Here is a 25,211-nt window from a genome sequence, read left to right as displayed (position 1 = left end):
AAAGAAAGTAGCTACCATCCTGGCCCAGATTAGAACTTTCCACTGAAATGCCGTCCTGCCTAAAGGTAGCACGGGCTTCCATTATGGTGGTGGTGGGGGGGTGGAATATATATATATATGGTAAAGCATTTGACATTCTTTTAAAGTACAACTATCCTTGAAAAGGGTTACATATTAAACCATTTTTACTGCAGCCAAAGAGGGGGAGAAAGATCCAGAAGGCCTGTGGATCTGCTTTAACATCAATAAAACAGCTATCCAGCCTTCCTAGCTTTTAGTGAAGGCTACAAAAGTATGTATTTTATGGATTCTACATGTGCACGCAAGTACTTTTTACTACAAAAAAAAAAAAAAACAAGGCTCCTTATTTTAAAAAAAAAAATCAGAAACAAGTCCAACAGGCTCTGAGGAAATGAAGCAAGAGTGAATTCTGAAAAGGTCTAATAAACAGTATGGAAATATCCTTGTGGGGTGGTTCTTCTGCTATGCATAAACATGTAATTATCATCATTACTGTGATGGGAAAAACAGGGACCCTAATTCTGAAACACCCTGGTAGAGAGAGACGAGCAGGAGGGGCTGCTGCGCACTCAAAGGGGAGGCTGAGGAGGCGGCGTCCCCTTGCTAAGGACTGGCAGTGAGCAGACGGGGACACCCGAGCTGCCCTTCGACCTGGGCCCAGGTGCCTGCAAGACTGGGACCTCTGATAACCCTAACACCCCCTTTCTCACTGCTCTGATTGTGTACATGCCGGCGCCCAGGGGCCTGTGAGCAGGAGGTGCGCGTTCCAGGCACCTCCAGCGCCCCTTAAACCTGCCCGCGCGCACGTCCGGCCGAGGGAGCAGGACGAGTCACCCGAACCCTCGTCCAGCCCGCACCCACCTTCACCTAGCTCCGCCAGTCGCCACCTCCCTTCCAGCGTCCGCAGCCGGCCCAGCTGGGGAGCATGCGCAGTGGCCTGAGCTGGTTTTGCCCGCGCTCCCGGTAGGTAGCTGTACTTTAACTGTCGGCCCAAATCAACCAATCAAGAGACGTGTTATTGCCGCCGACGGGTACCTATGGCAACGTATGACCAATCAGAAGGCGCGTTATTGCCGCGGAGCCCCTCCCCCGGCGGGGGGGATGTGGCGATGGGTGAGGGTCATGGGGTGTGAGCATCCCTGAGCTGTGGATCCGGGAGGGCCGCGGCTTCGCTTGCCTTGCAGCCGCGAGCAGCGCACGCAGCCCCGCACTCGCCTACCCGGCCCCCGGCGGCGGCGCGGCCCATGCGGCTGGGGGCGGAGGCTGGGAGCGGGTGGCGGGCGCGGCGGCCCGGGCCCGGGCGGTGATTGGCCGCCTGCTGGCCGCGACTGAGGCCCCGGCGGCGGGCGGGGAGCGCAGGCGGAGCCCGCTGCTGCCGAGCAGAGAAGATGTTGCTGTCCCTGGTACTCCACACGTACTCCATGCGCTACCTGCTGCCCAGCGTCGTGCTCCTGGGCACGGCGCCCACCTACGTGCTGGCCTGGGGGGTCTGGCGGCTGCTCTCCGCCTTCCTGCCCGCCCGCTTCTACCAGGCGCTGGACGACCGGCTCTACTGCGTCTACCAGAGCATGGTGCTCTTCTTCTTCGAGAATTACACCGGGGTCCAGGTGAGCCGCCTACCGCTCCCAGGTCTCGGCGTCCACCCGAGCTCCCGGAGGCGTGGACCCCTCCGGTCCCCACCAGCTGGCGAGGGTCACCCGGCCGGCCCGGCGGACCCAGCACGTAGAGCACGTGCCGCCTCCCCGCCTTCCTCTCCGCGTGCTTCCTGCCGGTCTGCCGAGATCTCTCTCTAGGAAGCTGTGGCCGCGTCGTCCTGAGGCTACAAGTGGGACCCGCCGCCCCTTTCCCCGCCCCTCGCCTGGGTCCGATGCTACTTAGAAAAGTGGGTGCAGATGCACGTTTTAAATAGGGCACGCGTTTAGCAGTTTCTGGCCTTTGGTCCAAAGAGGTGGTCATGTTGGAACAGATCGGAGACGTCTACACTCCGAAGTGCGCTTTTACAATGACCTCTTGAAACAGAAGTACAATTCGGTCTTGTGTTCTTCCCCCAGGACAAGTGAAAGCTGGGCGAGGAAATAAATACATTTGTTACGGTAGAAACCTAACTAGATACAATTCTTGCCAACTTTAACTGGGTTTAAATGTGTGGGTGATCTGTTGTCTGATTACTTTCTTTCTGTTACTGTTTCTCTGTAGAGATTGGATTCGTAGATTAAACTTGAGAAACAAACCATAAAAGTAGAAGGCCCTCTTTAACAGTAGGTATTTGAAGTCTTATAAGAAATAACAAATGTGAATTTTTCTTTCATTTCTCAATTTGAAAGAACAGCTTTATTCTTGGTTATTCCTAATGTCCACTTAGTCCTCTTTTACTTTTCTTGGTAGGGTTAGGGTGGGATGGGGAAAATGGGACGGTATCATTTTGTCTTTTTAACTTTTTTTTCCCACCTGCAGCAGCTGTTTTTACCCTGTGGTCAGTCAGCTACTATATTTAGTTTGCAGTTGCACTGCTGATCGACCCTTGATGGTCCCAGTTGGAAGCTGTTTGGGGGGAAGGAATTAGGAGAGGCCAGGGCCTCCATTTAAACCAGTATCTGTAAATGTCTCCTTGGAAAGAAAAGAAGATACTATTCCAGATCATGGTTTCCTGGCAATTGACATTTAAAATGAGCCTCACTTAAAAATTTCAATAATTCAGGCTAATTTTTTCCCTGTGTATGGTAACTCCACCAAGTTTGTCTAAATGTCTGAGTTTTATCATGATTAAGTTTTTACTTTCACGTCATATGACAACTGGCCTGGGTTGGGATATAATCTCAGAACACAAAGTCATTCACTCTTAAAAAAATAATTCTATCTGTGGCGGGTTAGGTTATTTTTGTTCTAAGAGTACACAATATGATGCAGAATACACCATTGAAGGATTTTTTGGTTTGGCAAGTTCTTATGTTTTTAAATGGCTGTAAAACCTAGCAGTGTTTCTGAAATTACATACCTTACCTTATATACTGCTGACTTCAGAGCTCCAATTTACTTCTTGATTTCCCAGCAAGTGATTTTGAAAACATTTAATCTAATCATTTCCCCCCGCCCCATTCAAATCAAAGGAACTAGCGTCCAGCACTAATTTTCATGCACTTATGAAAGGATGCCTGACTTAAGTATAATTCAAAATTTTGTTTAATGTGTGTTCCTTGATGAAGTTCTTTAGGAATCCTAGAACTAACTGATTGCCCACTGATCCTCAAATGCAAGTTATGAACATTTAATACAAATTTAAAAGCAAGAGTTTCTTATTCCTGCATTTTTGTTTTTATTGTTTGGAGGGGACAAATAATTATTTTCTGTTTACTAACAGAGAGCAGGGTCTTTTTCTGGAATCTGGGTTTCCTGTGTACACAAAGCTACCTTTCAATATTTTTGTTTGTTTCTTTTAAGATTAAACCAATAGAGGAATAAATAGCTATCTTCAAACATAAGACCCAAGGGAAAAAGATTTATAGTGACGTTCTGTCACCATATTTTTTACCTGTGACTTTGTACCATTAACTTTGTCACTGAGATGTTTTGATTAAAATTTTTAGCTTGCTTTTCTTGTTTTGTTAGGATACTCTTTTTTTCTTGAATTGTTTTTATCAGCTTTCGTTTGCAAGGCTAGTGATGATTCTCTTGTTCTGCATAAAGTATTGTTGACTCATTTCTGAAGGGAGTTTTAGTGATTTAAGAGGTTATAAGTTTTTAAATAAAAAGTTTATTAATTTATATATATTAAAGAGACATTTTAAAATAAAAATTTTTTAATGACATTTTTATGCCTTTCAACTCTAGGTTTAAAAAATAAGTGGTTCATAGTAGTTCTTGCAGAAGAATATTTTCTTTTACATAGAATTTTTAAGCTGAAGAGAAGTAGTAGTAGGTCCATGAGATTTATGATCTGTGCTTGGCAGGTAAACCTGCTTCCAACAAGTTTACTTGAATTTTCCTTGGATTCTGGACCTTTTTCTTCCCTAATTTCACTACTTTATTTTCATATGTATCTCTGAGATAGAGAAATATTTCAGTCAGTGCTGCTAAAATTGTTCCTTACAACTCGTTTATCCTTTTAGGTCCTTCCAAAATCTCTCATTGGTGCTGAAACTCAAATGGGTACTTTCTTCACCATTTATATCTTTAGAATGAGTAATAAGAATTTTTAAAGTTTTTTTATATTTCACGTAATTTGATACTCATTGAAAATCAACTGAAATTTCTCTACTATGTTGAGAGGCATTGATTCAAGTTACTTTTGAATCAATGTTACTTTCCTGTGCTGCCAAAACAGATCACCTCAAACCAATGGCTTAAGAAACTTAATTTCTCGTGATTCTGGAGGCCAGCAGTTTGAAATCAAGGTGTAGGCTCAGTTGTACTCCCTCTGGAGGCCCTAGAGGGGAATCTGTTCTGTGGCTTTCAGCTTCTGGTGACTGAACCTCTGCCTTACAGTCCTTGCTGCCACCTCTTCTGCCTCACATCTCACTCTGCCTTTCTCTTAGAAGGGTGCTTGTCATTGGGTTTAGAGCCCACCTGGATAATCCAGGATGATCTCTTCATCTCAAGATCCTTAATTTAATTGTAACTGCAAAGAGCCTTTTTCCAAATAAGAAAACATTCACAGGTTCCAGGGCTTAGGATGTGGACACATTTTTTGAGGGATTGCCCTTCAACCCACCACAATAATGAAATCCATAGTTCTGCCTATTCAGTATTTTGTAGTTATTTCTTAGTTTAACTTGCCTTATTTCTTTAGGTATTTATATGTTAATGCATTTTGGTCTCTGCTTTCTTTAACAGAGAACCTGGTTTTCTGTAGTAAGTTTACTTACTTTCCCATAATCTTTTAGTTTCTTATTTACAGATTTACTTTCACATATCCCTTAAGTAGAACATTTGATTAACTGTTTTATTTTCAGAACAAATCTGTATTCTATGTAATAACCAACTTATTCATATTTTGGTATTCCTTTAATTCTTAACTAATTCTGAAATTACCATCTTGTGATTATATATATGTATTCTTGTGATTATATACATATATTCTGAAATTACCATCTTGTGATTATATACGTATTCTTGTGATTATATACATATATTCTGAAATTACCATCTTGTGATTATATATTATGTATCATATGTAATCATATATATCATATATAATATATATCATGTAATCATACATATATCATATATGATATATATAATCACAAGATGGTAGTTTCAGAATCAATAAAGAATTAACTGATACATATATCATATGATATATGTAATCACAAGACGGTAATTTCAGAATCAGTTAAGAATTGACATATATATCATATATATGATATATGTGGAAATAACTGAAATCTTGATAAAGGTAATTTCACTTCTAAGACTGTTAATTGTGTATGATGTGGTGAGTATACTGGTATTTGGTTTGTTTACCACTTAAAAGCCCTGTCTGTAGGATAGGAAGTAACTTGAATGTGGAATGCTTAGAGACTCAGAATAAGAGGCCATATGTATATTCTTGAGCTGGAGTTTAAGGAAATCTTATGTGAGATTAAAAGGAAAGCTGGAGTACTGGCAGAGGAGTAGATGGGACTCATGAAAAAGGAATGAAGTTACCTTAAATTCTATCATCGTGAGTTAAAGTGAAACTAGATTTATCTTAGTTTATAGCCTAGAATTCTATCCTAGGAATCTAGATATGTCCTAAATGTTGGAATAGCTGCATAAACAACAATTGTAATAGTTATGATCAATAATGGAAAATATTTTTAGCATGTTTTGTGAAGCTGATAAAAGTTAATAGAATGTCTTCAGATGTCAGAATTCTTTTTTCTTTGCTTCCTTTTAAAAAAAGTTCTTTTCCCCATTCCTATGCAATACACTGAAAACTGATCATTGAAATTTGTAGGCCAAAAAATTATCAACACATAATAGATTGGGGTTTGGGTTTTGTTGAGTCGGGGTCTTTTTCTGTCACCCAGGCTCTAGTGCAGTGGCACCATCATGGCTCATTGCAGCCTTGAATGCCTGGGTTCAAGCAATCCTCCCGAGCAGCTGCCGTGCCATTATTTCTAGCTAATTTTTAAAAGTTTTTGTAGAAATGGGGTCTTGCTATGTTGCCCAAGCTGGTCTTGAATTCCTGGCCTCAGGTGATCCTTCTGCCTTGGCCTCCCAAAGTGCTGGGATTACAGGTGTGAGCCACCATGCCCAGCCCCTAATAAATATTTTAATTGCCAATTTATCTTGCTTAAATCAGTTGGTAACACTTGGAATTTTCTTCAGAATATATTTTACATTAGTGGCTCTGACTGCTAATCCTCCCTTCCCCAAATGCTAATGTAACATAACAAAATGCACAGTTCTTAAGTTTATATAAAATAAACTTAGGTTTTCAGTTGACCTGCTTTAAGTGTAAAATAGTTTGAAAAACACAAGAAAGAAGATAAAGAATTTAAGATTTTGACATTTCTCTAATATGCCCTTAACTTCTCCAAGGAGTCATACTTTTTTTTGTGAGACAGAATCTCACACTGTTGCCCAAACTAGAGTGCAGTGGTGCAATCTCCACTCACTGCAATGTCTGTCTCTGGGCTCAAGTGGTCCTCCCACCTCAGCCTCCCGAGTAGCTGGGACTACAAGTGCACAGCACCATGCCCAGCTAATTTTTTTGGTTTTTTTTTTTTTTTTTTTTTTTTTTTGGCCTGGGGAGGGGTTAGAGATGAGATTTTGCCATGTTGCCCAGGCTGGTTTTGAGCTCCTGGGCTCAAGTGATCCCTCCGTGATCCACCATGTTTAGCTGATTCATACTTTTAACTGAAACATTGTTCCAAGTTCCTCAGAAACAGTCAAGGCTTTTTATCTAGAGACCATTTATAACTGCATCTTTCTTTTTGTAGCACTGACTCATCAAATTCATCCTAAACTCCTAATGAGTTAAATTTATATTCTGAATCTTGCTGTAAAAGCAACCATTCATTAGAATGGAACATGTTTACTTATAACTGGAGAAGGGAGCTTATAAGTCATCTAGCCTACCCCCTTTTATGACATTTCTACATTCTTTCTGCACTTCTGCCAAAATGTTGCCCAGAGCCATCTCGGATATCTGTAGTCCTAACGAGAATATGAATTGTAGCTTGTATCCTTAATTTTACTCTTCTGTGCTTATTTGTCATTCATGTGAAGACCTTAAATAGATCTTAAATTGCTTCCTTCACTTTAGCACTTTAGCTGAGAGTAATAGGACTGTGTAGGTTTGGGTGTGTCTCTGCATTAGCTTGTTTAAGCAGGATAATAAAAACTTTTACTATAGGAAATTAAACATTTCCCAATCAAATCAATTCCAGTCTAACACAATTAAATTCTGATTAGGGAACTGGTTAACTTACTAGACTTAGAGGAAAATCCTAAAGAAATATAACTAAAACTCTATATTTACACTTTATAAATATAAACCTCTGTGAACAAACCAGTTATTTCAGGTTGCATTGGTGTATAGTTTTTTAATGCCTTATTTTTCTATTTTAAAATCACAGATGCAATTATGCATTCAAACACTGCCACAATATTTTGAGAAAGTTAAAGTTTCCCCTACTCCTACACTACGTACACCTTTCCCAGGTATGTACCAATTTGGTGTGTAACTTTAGATTTCTTCCAAGAGCTTTTAAGTAGGTGTTTGAATTATGGGAAGATTCTTCAGTTAAATGAACTTCTTAGATGAGTTTTTTAGTACAGTAGCACAAAATATACCTGTGTACCTATGGGGATACCTCTGTGCCATTACGATGGAGGGCAAGGGAAAACAGCACTCCGTATATACCTAGTTTACTTTCCCTCTTGTGTATATTTGTCTAATTTTGTGGAGCTGATGCTTCTCAAATGGAATCAGAAGTTAGTTTTTCCTTTACTATTTTCTCATTATGGTTTCTTAACTAGAGGTTGATGTTAGTAGTTGGACAATTCAGTAGTAAGTAATGACTTCAGTAAGGGATCTCTAGAACCTAGATCCCTTCATCCCTGCGATATTCCCGTGTGCACATTGTTCCAGGTGCTGTGCTGGGTACCAAGGGATACAATGTTTGATAGACAATGTACCTGCCATTATGGAGTTCACATTTTAGTGTGGGAAGACAAACAATAACAAGAAAGTGAAAATTTACTGTGCCGTGCCAGGTTGTTTAGCCTGGTGGGTGCAAGGTGGGGGTTTGGAAAATCTTCCAGAGCAAGTGACATTTGTGTGGAGCTCTGTAAAAGGGCAAGCTTGAAAGGTAATGTAGTCATCCAGGTGAGAAATGATGGTTAGGGGAGTGGAAAGAGTGGATGTTGAGATTGAAAAGAATTCCAAATCTATTTTAGTGGTAGCTGATAGGACTTTGTGATTGAACGTTGAGGAAAAAGAAGAGGGTGGGTTAGTAGCACACTCAGTCGCAGCTAGTGAGTGCTGCTGTGTGCAAGTATTGTTCTCTTATGTAAATAATTTCATCTTTACAAGGTAGGCACTATTCTTCCTCTTTTATAGACAAGGAAAGGGGAATACCCATGGTTCACATCTGTAGTAGTCTAGCCAGGAGTTTCAGTCACTCATTTTCTGAAGGTGCTCTGCCTGGCAATGTGGTTATATTGCTTGAAATGAGACCCCTACTCTCAAGGTATTCATCTAGAAAAGACATGAACTGCCAATTACAAAATCGGATGACACTGAAATTAGAGGTGTGTTTATTAGCTTTGCTGCACAGAGAGGTAAACTAACTCTTTAAAGTAACTCTTTGCTTGGGTTAGTGGAGAAGGCTAAAAAATTACTTTGAATTTTTACTTGGAACATGCGTAATTAACATGGAATGTTTAGGGAAAAGAGGTTTTCAATTGATAACATAATAAACATGAGGAGTTTGAAGCATGGCATTCAAGGTTCTCTAAATTCTGGCCCGGTTAACTTTTCCATTCCTTGGTTTCATTCTAGTCCAGGTTTTCCTTCGGGGCCGCCCCTCCCCACATTAGACCTCTCCTTTCTGGAATTCCAGCTCAAGCCCTAGCTTTTCTCCATCTGTCATAATCTTACCCCATCTCAATGTCAGGGTAATTTTTATGTAATATTAACATATATAATACTAACATAACTATCATATTTTAATGTTTGGATCATCTTCTCTGCAACATTGTAACCTCTTGAAGATGGCAGTAAAGGGGAGAATGACTTGATTTTACTTTTTCTTTCAACAAAAATGGCAGAGTAGTCTGGGCACGGTGTGGCTCATGCCTGTAATCCCAGCACTTTGGGAGGCCAAGGCGGGTGGATCACTTGAGGTCAGGCATTCGAGACCAGTCTGGCCAACATTGTGAAACCCCGTCTCTACCAAAAAATACAGAAACTTGCTGGGCCTGGTGGCATATGCCTGTAGTCCTAGCTACTCAGGAGTCTGAGGTGGGAGAATCGCTTGAACCTGGGAGGTGGAGGCTCCAACTTGGGCGACAGGGTAAGACCCTGTCTCAAAAGAAAAAAAAAAAAGGGGCCAGGTGCGGTGGCTCATGCCTGTAATCCCAGCACTTTGGGAGGCTGAGGCAGGTGGATCACCTGAGGTCGGGAGTTCGAGACCAACCTGACCAACATGGAGAAACCCCATCTCTACTAAAAATACAAAATTTGCTGAGCATGGTGGCGCATGCCTGTAATCTCAGCTACTTGGGAGGCTGAGGCAGGAGAATCACTTGGACCCAGGAGACAGAGGTTGTGGTGAGCTGAGATCATACCATTGCACTCCAGCCTGAGCAACAAGAGTAAAATTCCATCTCAAAAAAAAAAAAAAAAAGGGAGAGAGAAAAGGCGGAATACTCTAGGGAATTCTAGTTTGTGTTTCTGTGGAAATGTAGCTGAATCTCACTTTTAAGGGATGGAGATTTTTGAATGGCATTACTAGTTGGTAAGTTTTGTTCTAACAGGGTACCCAGGTCTAGTGAGTCCGATTCATTCTCTCCTTAAATAGATGAAGGGGGAAGAAACATGAACTCCACCCTCAAGAGTAAGGCAGAATGAGCAAAGTCAGACAAGTTAAAAAAGAATTCTCACGTGGCCAGCAGTGCAGAAAATCCTTGGTTTAGCTGTGAATCAAAACCAGTACTTTTTGTAATTTTTGAGCCTATGCAATTCTCCAAGATTTTATGTTGTTTCTTCTGTTTCTCTGTAGGCACCAGACATGAAAACCCCAAATAAGAAAGTGTTGCTTGAAGATTTTAGAGTACTGTGTATGTGTATAAGTGTAAGTAATATTTAGAAGATGACTTTACTGTGCTCCAGCTTGGCATGAGAATTCCAGGGGCAGAAAGAAATGAGGGTGATGATACCTGGAAAGGAGAGTCGTATTAAGTCCCAGCCACATATTAAGTGCTAACCACCTACTGTTAATAGGTGCTAATGTTCTGGATTGACAAAATGCATAGTGTCTACCCTAAAGTAACACATAATTTAGCAGTGCAGAAAGATGTCACTTAAAAGAATGTTTTAAGTGAATGTTTTAAGTGAATGTTTGCTGAGATAGTTCAAAAATTAAAGAAATAAACAAAGAACTGAGGAAATAAAGGAGGAATACAACTATGTCAGATGGTTACTTAACTGGGTGGCTGTTGCCATATAAGCAGGTGGTTCACCTAAAAGTTGGGTGTGATGTAGTGAATGCCAGCTCTTGGTGCACTTTCATATTGCATTGCTTCCGGGCTTAATTTGTGTTTATGTAGGAAAAAATTTTTTGTTGGTTTTTAATTTTTTTTTACAGGTTCCTTATAATTCTGTGATTGATATTCAAAGTGAAAAAAATTATATAAGCTTCTAATATATGAGAAGCCGTCTCACTTGACATTTTTTATTTGGAATTTTTGCAGAGAATAGTTTTGTCACAGTCAAAAGATTTTGGGATCTTGGAGTGAGAAACCTCGGTGTAATTCCTATTTCTCTGCCATTCCGTATGTCATGTGGAGTAAGTGTCAACTTCTCAGTCTCAAGATCCTCATCCTTAAATGGAATACTTTTTGTCATGCTATTTTGAAGACAAAATGTGATAATATGTGAAACTGCCTAGCTCAGTGACTGGTACATCATGGATACTCAGAAAAAACACACCCTCTAAAATAAGAACAGTACCAAAAGACAGGATGTAAAATAAGGGCAGTGCCAAAAGACACATGCATGCTGAGTGTGTGAGAAAGAACTTCATGGCCTTCCTGGGTGGCGCAGGCCATGGCAGTTCCACAGCATGACGTGGTTGCTGTGGGTGGTAGAGCAGACATGCTGCTCCCCATCACTGCCTGGCTTTGATGCTTGCTTTCTTCAGCTGAGAGGACACAGCTGTGATACAAAGACCTTGTGTGTACAGTCGTGACCTCACATTTCAATTTCCTGCTGGCAGAACCCACAATCTCCAATGTACGAGCACCAGAGTTGGCCTGAGACAGACAGCATACAGAGGCTTGTAACATCCTTCTGGAAAACACTGCGTAAGCTTTCAGTGCGAGTAAACATGATCAGTGGCAAGTTCTGTCAGATGTAGTCTGCGACCATCCTGATTTTACTGAGCAAGACTATGTTGATTTACAGGTGGCTGATGATTCCATGGATAGCCCGCTACTAGTATTTTTTACAAATTTAACAAGACATTCTTACTGGAAGATTGCCCTGTTCTTACGATACTACTGCCCTTTTTCCTTTATTTGCTGTTCAGACTAAACTTGGAGACTACAGTCAGTCAGAGAACTTGCTAGGCCACCTCTCAGGTTATTCTTTCATTCCTGATCATCCTCAAAATTTTGAAAAATAAATTGTAAAAATGACATCAGCAACATATAGGCTTATGTCCTTGAGAAGCAGAAGTTAATTACCTAAACACAGCAAGTACCTTAGAACTCGGTGGAGTTGAATTCCACTATGCAAGGAATCAAAGTTACAATGAAATTATGATTAGAATGACGTCAAGAGAAATTCTGATTTATAAGAGACTACGAATGAGTACCTTTCCATGGTCGAAGATTGTAAAAATTTGTTTTAAGTGCAAACAGTTTTTTATTCAGCTTTGAAAATGGCTTGCATAAATCTGGAGAAAGATTATCAGGATTTAATATGATAAATTGTAGAGCATGTAAACGTTTGTGGAAAGCAAGTTTAGAACATCACATATTCTTCTGTTTGGACAGACCACTTCCAACTAGAAATAATTTTTTTGCACATTATTTTACATTAGGTTCAAAATTCCTAATGCACCGTGGGAGAACTGAAGTTCAATTAATTCAGTGTGGCAAATAAAAGGCAAATAAAGACAATTTGCAGGATCCTCAAGTAAGCCATTGACGTGGAAATTAATGAATTGGGAAGTAGTAAGCAGGAATTCAATATCTGATGAAAGGATTGGAAACGTAAAGCCTTCCATCACAGCTGCCACCTGGAACAGGAATTCCTACTCATCAAAATTTTGCATTCATACAAGAGGGAACCTGATTATGACCGTCTTCAGTTGGTCATTTGGTAGATTATGTGGTTCACACTTCTTCCAAAGTATTTCCGAATCAGAGATCACCATTATCAGCACAAGCTGATAGCATCACTCTGGAATCATCCACCATTACAGGACACCCCTGAGATAGGTAGTCTCCGGCTTTACCACCCAAACAATCTAAGAAAAACAGTTGGAACCAAATTCATTATTTACATTTCCAACAAGATCTGGAAGATCATATTAATGAAACATTGATGTTACATCTTCTCTTAAAAAATCTACTCCTAATGGTGGTGTTCTACATGATCATCTTGTTCTAATCAGAGTGAACCTGATGAAAATGGAAGGTATGGAGTCAATGTAAAGGGGAATATGGTCAGAAGATGTCTGTGATCGTGTCCTGAGAAGCACCAGGAACACCTTTGAACTCGGTGACCCTCGATTGAAGAGAAGACCTAGTTGTATTGATCAGTGGTTGGGACTTTACAGACTCATCCATGATTGGGTTGTCCTGCTTATTAAAGCTAACTGTGAGAGACATTCTGGGGAACTCATGCTTCTAGTTCTACCTGTGCTGCATATGATGTAGTGGAAGAAGTGCTAGAAAACGGGACAGACTTCCAGTACATTCTGGAGAAAGACCCACTAGATAGTGTCCACCAGGATGACCATTTCCTGTGGGAGTCAGTGATCCAGCTAGCCAAGGGCTTACTGCTGGAACATTCTGGACACAATTTGATCAGCTTATCAAAAAGAAAACTTGGAATGACAATGTCTGGTGCCAGATTACCTTAGAACCTTTCCAAAAATAGATACAGAGATAGTTTGCCTTATGATACTACATGGATTATTTTAAAAGGTAATGAGGACTACATCAGTGCAATTCCAGCGTTGTAAGTCAGAACAGTGCTTGTCAAGGGGCGTTACCACACACTTGAACAGATTTTTGGCAGATGACTTAGGAACAAGTCTTCTCCATGGTTGTAATGTTGACCACACAAGTTGAATGTGGCAGAGATAAATGACCCCAATATTGGCCAGAACCCAGAAGTTCATCCTGTGGATGCTACCAAGCCTTCTGCCACTCAGAAGAAGGAAGCACTGCCTTTATCTTCAGGAAGATCACACTGCTGTTTAACCAAGAGAAAAATGAGAGAGTCATCAGTCACTCAGATCCAGTACACAGGTTGGCCTGACCATGGAGACCCTGATGATTCAATGACTTTCTGGATTTTGTTTTTCATGTGCAAAGTAAGAGGGTTGGCAAGGAAAAACTCCTTGTTGTTTCTTGCAGTGCTGGAGTTGGAAGAACCAGCATTCTTATTACTATGGAAACAGCCATGTGTCTCATTGAATGCAGTCAGCCAGTTTATTCACTAGACATGGTAAGAACAATGAGAGAGCAGTGAGCCGTGATGGTCCAAACACCTAGTCATTACAGTTTTGCGTGTGAAGTACTGTTTTGAAAGCTTATGAAGAAGGCTTTGCTAAAGAAAGCAAAAGGAAAAAAAGAACTTTGTCATCTGTTAGGTTCCATTTATTGCATGATAATTGTGTTTGTATTGATTATCGGGCAAGTAGCTGTTCGCTATTTTGATCTTATTTCAGAAGGGCATAATAATTTTACTATTCAATGAAACGTTTTAAACTGGGTAGAAAAAGACTATAGTTTTTGTATGCTTTACAGCAGAAATCTTATAATGATTAACTGGTGGTATATTTCATTGGCATAAAATACATTTAAAAGTTCAAGTAATTATATAAACAGTGTAAATTGTATATGTAATCTTATTCAAATTGAAATTCTTTATGGCTGTACTTCTATGTAATCAAAGACTTTGTGGGGAGAGATAGACTAGCTAGCTATTTCTCTTGTCCATTAATCACTTAACACAGTTTTGAATAAAAAGTTCCGTTTCATTGGATAATACTAATGACAGTTTAACATATTTTAGATGGTTACTATGTTCTAGGCATTGTGTGAAGTAGTTTACATAGTTTCACTTATTTCACTGCAATCCTAGGAGGAGTAGTTACTATTATTACACTCATTTTACAGGCAAAGAAATAGGTCTGGAGAGGTTGGATGTTTTGCCCAAGTTCTCATCATAAGGTGACGGATGAGGATTCTAATTCAAGCTTAATTCAAGTCTAGTACTTTAGAACCTACCTCTTAGTAGCTGTCATGTTACAGTATAGGGGAGAGCAGACTGTTCCTTTACCCTCGTAGGGTAGCTAGGGCTTGTGAATTAAGAGATTAAGAGACAGATTAACAGGAGTAGAGGCATACACATTTTATTGATGTTAGTGTTTTTACATGCACAGGGAAGGAGGAGGGGTTATTTTTATGTTTATCTTTATTTTAAAGAGACGGGGGTCTTGCTGTGTTGCCAGGGCTGGACTCAAACTCCTGAACTCAAGCGATTCTTCTGTTTGAGCTTCCTGAGTAGCAGGGACTGTAGTTGTGCCCTTCTGTGCTTGGCTAAAGAATGGGTTTGTATGTGATTTTTAACAAAGGCTGATAAATTGTGAAGTGACTAGTCTAAGGAGAAGAGGATTTCAGCTCCCGGGGTGGTAAATTGTGGGAAAATGACTAGGAAATGTATGGTAATAAGGTTTGCTATGCAGGTTTATTTTGCCAGTTTCTGGTCTCCTAATAAGGGACAGGGAAACACCTTTACATATGGAAATTCATATGACCTTTCCACAGGGAAATTATGTCCTGCCTTAGGCAGTTAGGGAGAGGGCAGAGAACTCTTCCTGTATCTGCTGTGTCTCAGCTGCCTTCAGCTCAAAGTAATCCTAATGCCAAAGTAGCGTATTTGGGTGTGGAATATTCTCTGATTCCTGTCAACAGTATCATCTATACTTAACAGCAGTGCAAGTTTTTTTTTTAAAAATCATGTTTCAGGTTTTGCATGTGGAAGGCAAATGGACATTATTGAGATAAATGAAGAATATATATTTTTTAACAAAGAATGCTGTGTATTTATGTCTCTGTGACATTGTGTTTTGGAGGCTAAGGTGTTAAGCATGTGATTACTTTAAATTCCATATTACTACCTGTTTTTAAGATTAAAAAAGAGTCATTAGGCAGTTTATGTATCATGAGAGCAAATTAAAAACAACATAAATGTGATCAAGGTGAGGTGAAACTAGTCCACTTCTAATTCAGGCCTTCTTGTGAAAGCCAGTTTGTGCAAGATAAGTAAGTTTGTTTGACAAGAACAGAATAACTAGTTTGTCAGTTGTGATGAAGATAGTTATTCAGAAACATTTTTATTGGCTACCTCTGAATTAATAAATGAAAAGAGAAATTATTTTTTTTCTGTAGGGGATGTCTGATGAGTTCTTAAAAAGTGGATGAACCTAAAATTATGAAGAAGCAATTATAATGAACTTAAAATTACTTAAAGAGTTATGAAAAACAAAAAGAAAAGGCATGTTTTCTTGTGCCTTATTTTGAAGTGACAAATTATTTGCAGGATACGTTTGTAGAGGGAACTAATGTGATTTAAAAAATGAGTACTAGATTTACAGAATGATGCCTTTAAAAGTCACTGGTGCACTTAAATTATTTTATTTATGTTTATTCTGAAGCTACCTTTATTTTGAAGATGAGATATAGCTTTACCTACTGGTGACAAAAGTGTAAACAATAATTCTGGAAACGTGTTAAAAACCAGCTTGGTGCTAGGCTCTTGGGGTAGAAAACGGATCAGGCTGTTGAGGAGCTCATAGGCCATAAGGGGCTGGGGACTTGTCATTAGGTGTGCAGTGTGTTCTGGATGCTCCTGAAGGAGTGTGGGCAGGTGCGCACCACCATGCCTGGCTAATCTTGTTATATTTCGGTAGAGACAGGGTCTGGCTGTGCTGCCCATGCTGGGTTTGAACTTCTGAGCTTAAGAGATCTTCCCATCCTGCCCCCACTGCCCCCGCCCACCCACTCCACCTCAGCCTCCCAAAGCACTGGGATTGCAGACGTGGGCCACTATGCCTGGCCTGTGCAAAACTTTTAAATCAGTGCATACTCAACGGTCTTGATGCAATTCCAGCTTGTTGGTAAGAGAATGGGGATTTACTCACAAGCGAGCATGTCATTTTTAACTCTGAACAGATCAAACTATTGGTTTTACTCATTTATGCCATCGATAAACTTTATGAATAAAAACTCACTGGGCAAATATTTAAACATACTACATACATAGCACTGTGCAGTTTCTAAGGAACGTAATGGAAACTTTAGTCACATCCCTGGCTTCCAGAACTTTATGTTATCTAGGTGCATTTGTCTGCAAAGTTGTTGGGTTAATTGTCCCTTTCTTTCCTCTCTTTTTAAGATATTAATAAATAATGTCATGACCAAAATATAATCCTTATGGACAAGGTAGATCTAAAAAGCCTTAGCTAATTTATAATCTTGCATAATCCATGATGACAAGATGCAGAAACAAAAATGCCCTAAATAAAAACCTAGCACCATTAGCAGCCATTTCCTTTTAAGTCTTTACGAGTATACTCCCAGTTTCTTGAAAAATTTATTCTAAAATATGTAAGACACACAAAACAGCAGAAACACTAATACAGGTACATTGAACACCTGTGTACCTACCACCCAGTTTAAAAATAAACTGGCTGTTGGACCGGAAGCTCACTGTGTGCTTCTCACCAGCTCCTCCCTCATGCTGGAAGTTGCCCTTTTGTTGAACTCTGTTCTTGGTGGAGATGGAGTGAGTCCTAATCATGGAACCATGTTTCTCTCATACTTACAGAATAAAGTTTAAATCTTTAGCATGGAATTCAAAAGACTTCTGGCATTCCAGTTCAGAGCCACCCTTCTGGTCTCCTTGCTCCTTCGCCCGACACTGCCCTTGTACCCAACAGGCCTCCAAGGTTACTGCTTCCATTCATTCTTATTCTCATGACGTTTTCCTTCCTCTCATCTGCCAAAATCCCACCTAATGATCCTCCTGCTCTGCAGTTTACAGTTCTTTAAAATTAAAAAAGGTTGTGTAGCCTTCTAGTTTCCTGAAAAAAGAAAAAACAGATTTTAAACATAAAAAAGTACCATATTTTCATAGTATTTGCATTATGTCTCATTACAGTTCCTGTGGACATGTCTTTCTCTTACTAGATTGATTGTAGGCTCTTTGAAGGAAGATTTATGTTATGAACAGTGTTTTATATATTGTTAGCAATCAATAAATGCTTGTTATATTTTTCTCATGAGGATATTGATTATTCTATTTTAATTTATGACCATTAACCTGTCCTATACATAACTGCTTTGTGGACATGAGCAGTTTTGATCTCTGAGGCTCCTGTGAGGAATCTAATTTTTGTTAATCATGGATGGAAATATTCACAGCATCATTCATCAGTTTCTTCACATTGTCTTCCTTTGTATATTACAGTATATTACAGATGTTTTAAAATATCAAAGTAATGTGTTTTTTTTGTTTTATTTTTTAGATATTGCTATATGGAGATTTGCCAAAAAATAAAGAAAATATAATATATTTAGCAAATCATCAAAGCACAGGTTTGTATTTCATTTGCATGAAACGTAGGTTTTTCTACAGATGGCACATGGGCATTCAAAATACCATTCTTATATTTAAATGAAGTGGGTTTTTTAAAACATCGATTTTCTGTGCAGATATTACACCTGTTCTTGTATTTTTGTGATTTTACTTTTTGGAAAGTCAGAAACTTGAAAGCTATGAATTTTCCTAAATTTACCTTCTCCCTCTGTTGGATGTAAGTAAGCTATTTTCTTACTTGCTTGGTTTGTTTTTCCTTTGTGTATTCATTCTTTTTGTAAGTGATGTTTCTAGAAGTAGCCTTGGGTGGAAGTGTAGATATACATTTTACATTTTTGATTGCTAAGCTGCAGAAGGGCTGTATTGGTATGTGAGTACTCATTTCCTTACTATGCTAGTCATTTCTAATGTCTGCACTTCCTTTCCTTCTTCAAATGGGTTTGGTTTAATTCTAGTTTGCTACTGTTCCATCAGAGGAATTGCAGAGGACTGGTCTTCAAAATAGTGCAGTATATACTTTAGGTTAAGATACTTCTAAAAACTTTTGCATTTTTAAGTAATTCTAGAGTCCCAAGAATTTGCAAAACAGTACATTGTAGTCCTATGACCCTTTCAGCAATATTTTCCCAATGGTGACATCTTAATACAATTGTAGCACAGTAGCAGGATCAGGAAATTGTCATTGGGTAAGGTACTTTTTAATTCTCCAAATAATTCAGCCCTCCAAGAAATCCCACTTCTTAGGTTTTCAAACCTGTAGCTAGCTACTTTTGGTGCATATTCCTAAATTCCATTTTTATTGCTTTAAAAAATGTTATACCTAGAAGCTCAAAGCTAAAAACAGCCTGATCAATATAGTACTCTTAAGCTAAAAACAACCTGATCAATATAGTACTCTTAAGGGAAATCACTTATGCCTGTGACTTTTTTTAAATTTTCTTTCTGTCAGCTGTCTCTTCATGATTTTGTGGTTTTTATTACTACTTATACCATAGATGAGGTATAGAAAGTATAAAAAGTTAAAAGTGCATTTTTCTCAATTTAGTGAAGTAATGATTACATTCAGATTTATAGGACAAGAGTTGAAGCTACAAGGGGTTGATAGGAATTTTGATGTATCTGTGTATTTTCCCCAACTTTATTATGTGACTGGTTCAGACTGTTTTATCTAATTACATTTCACTCTCGGCAAAAATAGCAAAACAGTCAACCAATGGTCAGTGCTGCTGAGAACTCTGATCTGTGCCGACATATTGGCCGTTTTACTTCTAACACCATTCTGCTGTTCCTGTCCTGCCGCTGACGGATGTTTCTACCAGGTTTCAAATATCAAATAAAAGGGATCCGTGGGCCCAGTACAGGGAGTGGCTCTTGATAGCTTTGATTTTCCTACATTTCCTTTATATCGATCCAGTGTTAATTTCGTGTAGAGTTGTCTTTCTGTTTAACAGGATTCTCTTAAAATTCCTTCTTCAGTTTCCCTGCCAGCTTTTCTTTGTCCAGGTTTCAGTATAAACTCCACTCGATTAACAGAGCTCTCTAGTAGTGACTCGTGGAGTAAGTTCTCTGAACATTTCTGGAAGTGTTGCTGATAGTGATAATAATGATAACTACTACTGTTAATTTGTATGCTTACTACATATTGGCTTTTATATATATTATATATATTCCTTCAGATTGAGGACTTCTAGAAAACATCTATGAAAAAACAGATTAAAAAACAAAAACAGAAAACAATTCTACTTGTATTTGGGACCAGAGGTACTATGGGAAGGATAATCTTCATCCTCAGACCACACTGACCTGAATTTCATTTATCAGTTTAGAGAACCACTTCCCCTTCCCTTCACCCTAGCTCCAAGTGCCTGTGACTCTGTATCACTGCTCTGGCACCAGATCCTGATCCCAGCAGGATTTGAGAAGGCTGCTTTTTGAAAGCCTTCCTTTTAAAATTCGATAACTTGGGAAAATACTAGGTGAGTGATTTTAAATTTCTTTAGAATTACAGGCTTTAGTCAGTATATGACGAGCCTTTTCCTAGAAAAAAATGTGCATATAAAAATGTATATGTAGTTTTAGGGTTTCAGAGACCCCTAAAGCCTAGCCATAGACATGGTTCATTGTCCGATCGTGTTTAGGTACCCTTGTAAAACCCTTCTGAGATGTTAGGAATCACAGTGGAGTATCTCTGAAAATGTAATTAGCAGAGAGAACATTTCAAAGACTGCTGTTCTGCTTAGACTTTCTTGTTTGTCTTCTGCCAGGCTTGCCAGAATAAATGAGTTTCCTGGCCTGATACTCAAAAGAATTAACATTTAAATTAGTCTCTCTCTTCCCTTGTTTTCACTTGACACATCCTTGTCTCTACATTCTGTCTCTGTCTCTGTTAACTCATTTCTCTCTGGAGTCAGCAGGATACAGTGACTGTTATTCCTTCCCCTTATCCTTCAACAATCTACGTTTGATACTATTTGCCAATTTTTTCTTTTTCTTTTTTTTTTTTTTTTTTTTTTTTTTTTTTTTTTTTTGAGACAGAGTTTCGCTCTTGTTGCCCAGGCTGGAGTGCAATGGTGCGATCTCGGCTCACTGCAACCTTCGCCTCCTGGGTTCAAGCCATTCTCCTGCCTTAGCCTGCCAAGTAGCTGGGATTACAGGCATGCACCACCACACTTGGCTAATTTTGTATTTTCAGTAGAGATGGGTTCTCACCATGTTGGTCAGGCTGGTCTTGAACTCCTGACCTCAGGTGATCTGCCTGCCTTGGCCTCCCAAAGTTCAGGGATTACAGGCGTGAGCCACTGCTCCCCGCCTACTATTTGCCTTTTTATTCTCATGAAATGTTCCCTTTTCTTGGTTTAAGCATCAATTTTCTTATTGAACAGTGTGCGTGGTGAGTAGAATATTATAAAAAGGCACGGACTTTGGAGTCAGAGAGACCCAGGTTCCTGTTTGACATTGCAGAAATGCTGTTCTGCAACAGGCTGTGTGTCAGTGGGCAAATTACTTATCTCTCAGAGCCTTATTGGTAAGGCGTGAGTGCTAGCTCCTTTAGGCCCTTTACAGAGGCTATCTCCTAATCCTGGTAGAGTACCTGGCTCATAGATGGCATTTAAAAGTGGTTGTGATGCCAGTCATAGCTCACCATTAGCATAACACTGGATCCATGGTAGGGAAGCGCTACACATGCAGTATCTCTTAAGACTACACAGGGCCCTCATGAATTAGGAACTGCTCTTTCATGACGATAGGGATGAGGAAATTAGACTTGCTGCCTCTCACTGCCTTCTACTCCTCTCCTCCAAGTTAGTGGGAACAATGACACTGCTTTGGGTTGATCGCCATGGAAGAGTCTCACATAGCCAAATTTATTGCTATCTTAGTTAAATTATGCCAGAACACAAAATATGAATAGTTATTGTCAAAGTAATATAATCTCAACTGTAACTGAGATAGTCAGAAACTATCTGTAATCTGGTGTCCTATCTGAAACATAGCTGAGAATAAACAAGAAATAAAGATGCTTCAGTAGCAAATACTGGTGGCGTAAAGCTTGTATATTTTGACTACTTAAGCTAGTTGTTAAATGTTTCCACTAAAATTTTCAAGTTTAAGGGCATAGCCCAGGGCAGCTTATTATGAACATGACGTACCTTGAAAATCTTATACTTTCTCTTAAAAGTTCTTGGGAGGGGCATCTGAGGCCATAATATAACCATAAACCCGTTTGTTTTAAAATAAAATCCATTTTTAAAATTCTTCCAAATTAAGAAAAAATAATTGTTGCAGGAAAAGATGCTAAACCTGGTTTTTAACTTTGTACCCCAACTATATTTCCAAGATGTGCTTTAGCCTGGGAACCATACAGAACCATACAGAATTAGTTCTCAATTTAGTCAGTTTATTGACTGCTTACTTTTGCATTTGGTACAGGTATAACAGGATTGATTATATGGTTTCTAAGACATGACTAGAAGGAAATATGTTTATCAGTTATCATTTGTTTGATCTAAATTAGAAGGGGCTAGGGAGAGGACTTCAACAGGAAATTATATACTTTAGAGAAACGTGATCATTGATAGCCCAATAGTGTAGATATCTCAACCCAATAACACAGGTGGTGTCTGTCTCTGGGATCATACACTGTAGGGGAGCATCTTTGCAAGCAACATTCTACTTTTAGGAAGCCATAACAAAAGTTTCATATATATAATAATTGTAAGTCTTCAGTCATCAAGAAAAAGTTAACTTGTGAATGATAATCCCTGATTAAAAAGAGATGTATAATAATTGCTAAGACATTTTTCTGGGTTAATTTTTAGTATTAAAATGGCTGAATCTTCTTTGGGATATTCTGACTAGTATGGTTCATTGTCTAACGGATTTCACATAGCTGAGAGCTAATCATCCTGTAATCTGTGGAAGACTCTCCTCTTCGGCTAAAACTTTATTGTAATTCCTTTAAATCCTCAGCTTTTATTTTCTACAGATTTTTTTTTTTTTAAACATTTCCTTCCTCTGACTCACTCCTTTTGTTCTCATTTTGTGGCCTGAGGACCTGGGTGATGCTGGAACTGTTGTTTTCACAGATTCTTAACGATTTTCTTTTCGAGTATCAATTGAGCTCATGTGTGTATTAACTAGAGAAGTCTCCCTTCATTCTTATATGTTTTCATACATTTCATTCTTATATGTTTTCTTTCTCATCAAGAAATAGTTTGTAGCCATTTAATTTCAAATCTAAGTTTCTGTGGTTCTTAAGACCTTTATCATTTGTCTTCTTAATTTCACTTCATTTCCTCTTTAAACCGTGTCCTCTGTTTCCCATCTCCTGCACCCACATTGCCGCTTCCTGTTTGTTTTATTGGCAAGGGCCACTCTCTGTGTTGGGAATTTTTTCTTTTTGAAAGCTCAACTAACAACTTCTAGGAAGTTTTTTGTTGCTGCTGTTATCAACTCATACCATCTTACCCTTGTTTTTGCAACCCTTTGTTAATAACATATTTATTTAACTAATTATTAGCAGCCTGGGATCGTTTTTCTTGGTTACATAAAGAACGCATGTATCTACCCAGCACTATTGTAAGGCATGTGAGACCTTTGTTTGATTGCTGTCCTAACCTAGTACCAAGTCCTAAAAACTCATTAGTAAAAGATAAACTGTCTTTGCCTTTTGCCGAACATACGTATACACACACAGAATATTTAGTTGCAATTCATAGTTTCATTTGGCCATTTTTTGTTTATAATTTCCACTTTCTCATTAAAAAAAATCTTTGTTTTCTAGGCTTTAGGATTTAGAGAAGCTCATTTTATTCCATATACATGCTGCTGTTGGATTACTTAGGTATTTTGTGACTGTGTTTTATCTTTGAAATAAAAAGTCTTTCAAGAAATGCAAAAAAATCTCAAAAAACAGAAAATGTATATTTTTAAAATATCTCAGATTGATTTAAAAAAATTTTAAACATCCTAATCACAGTACTTTTGAAGCACATTCCTAGTACAACTTGTGAAGAGGTTCATGTATGTACTAACTGGGTCCTGTCTCTGCAGTTGACTGGATTGTTGCTGACATCTTGGCAATCAGGCAGAATGCGCTAGGACATGTGCGCTATGTGCTGAAAGAAGGATTAAAGTGGCTCCCATTGTATGGGTTTTATTTTGCTCAGGTAATTTGTTTCCATGCTTTTCTCTATATATATGTAGTTTATAAATTTTGTTTTGTTTTGTTTTGAGACGGTCGCACTTTGTTGCTCAGACTGAGTGCAGTGTTGTGAACACAGCTCACTGCAGCCTTGACCTGTGGGGCTCAAGTGAACCTCCTGCCTCAGCCTCAAGTAGTTGGGACTGTGGGTACCCACCACCATGCCTGGCTAAATTTGTATTTTTTGTAGAGATGGGGTCTCGCTGTGTTGCCCAGGCTGGTCTTGGACTCAAGCAATCTGCCTGCCTCAGCCTCCCCAAATGCTGAGATTATAGTTCAAACTGACATACCCAACCCTATAAAAATGTTATATTTTAAAATTTAACATGTATTTCATGTAAATGTATAGTTTTTAAAATGGGTTTAATAGTTTATTCTCAATTGAAGTAATTTGGTTTGGTATTTTTAGTGGTGTGTACTTATATACCTGTCTGATTATCCATATACAGTTTTCCTTCAGCATCTGTGGGGATTGGTTTTAGGACCACCACAGATACCAAAATCTAAAATACAATGCTCAAGACCCTTATATAGAATGGGATAGTATTTGCATATAACCTGTGCACTACTTTAAATCATCTCTAGATTACTTATAATATCTAATACATTATAAATGCCATGTAAACGGTTTTTATACTTTATTTTTATTTGTATTATTTTAATTGTATTATTTTTTATTTTTATTCACATATTTTTGATCTGTGATTTGTTGAATCTGCAGATGTGGAACACATGGATATGAAGGACCAGCTGCAGTAAAATGAAAGAGCAAAAATGCAAACGTACAAAGATCAAACAAATAGGAAATTTAAAGGCATAGAATTTGATACGCAATTACATTAAACTATTGATAACAGTAATTAGTGATCTGTATGATATTTTAAAAAAAAGCTGTATATATAAAACTTATTTTCTCCAGTTCTGGAGGCTAGACATCCAAGATCAAGGTGTTGACAGGGTTAGTTTCTCCCAAGGTCTCTCTCCCTGGCTTGCAGACAGCAGCCTTCTTCCTGTGTCTTCATGTGGTTTTTTTCCCTGTGCCCAAGCACCCCTGGCATTGCTTCCTCTTCTTAGGAGGACTAATCACACTGGATGACTAATCCTTCTACAGAGACTTCTAAGGTCCCACTCTGAGGCCCTTTTTTAACCTTAATTACCACCTCTAAGTGCCCTCTCTCTGAATACAGTCACAGTGGGAACTATTAGGGCTTTAGTAGACTGACTTGGGGGAACACAGTTCTGTCCATAACAATGCCACAGAAATATCTGTAGCAGGATTGATTTTTTAAAATCCCTAAAGATCGTGAGTATTGACATTTTAAGGACGCTTTTTAGTGACTCCGTAATAAGTGGGTGGAAGAATTGGGAGTTAAATCCATCTGATTGATCAGGTTTTTTTATTTTAAAAAACGTATATTTAAGAAAGAAAGCATTTTC

The 25,211-nt window shown here is 38.9% G+C and overlaps 1 protein-coding gene across 5 annotated transcripts in view; it reads left to right on the top strand.

Moving 5' to 3' along the window:
* Positions 1–1,140: 1,140 nt before the first annotated feature.
* The window catches only part of LOC105464172 (1-acylglycerol-3-phosphate O-acyltransferase 5), a 51,030-nt gene continuing 26,959 nt past the window's right edge, over positions 1,141–25,211 (top strand). The window contains exons 1-5 of one of the 5 annotated variants that reach the window (XM_011711837.3): positions 1,270–1,628; positions 7,584–7,668; positions 8,570–8,790; positions 18,000–18,069; positions 23,624–23,739. In XM_011711837.3, coding sequence (XP_011710139.2) covers positions 1,410–1,628; positions 7,584–7,668; positions 8,570–8,790; positions 18,000–18,069; positions 23,624–23,739 — 711 coding nt within the window. In that variant the 5' untranslated portion in view covers positions 1,270–1,409. Of the gene's footprint in view, positions 1,629–7,583; positions 7,669–8,569; positions 8,791–10,232; positions 10,305–10,923; positions 13,913–17,999; positions 18,070–23,623; positions 23,740–25,211 lie in introns of those variants that run through there. The other 4 variants (XM_011711838.3, XM_024787471.2, XM_011711839.2 and 1 more) reach the window with 4 other exon arrangements.

The sequence above is a fragment of the Macaca nemestrina genome, chromosome 8 (genome assembly GCF_043159975.1).
Source record: "Macaca nemestrina isolate mMacNem1 chromosome 8, mMacNem.hap1, whole genome shotgun sequence".
In the NCBI taxonomy this organism is placed as follows: domain Eukaryota; kingdom Metazoa; phylum Chordata; class Mammalia; order Primates; family Cercopithecidae; genus Macaca; species Macaca nemestrina.
This window is presented reverse-complemented; position numbering and strand designations above follow the sequence as displayed.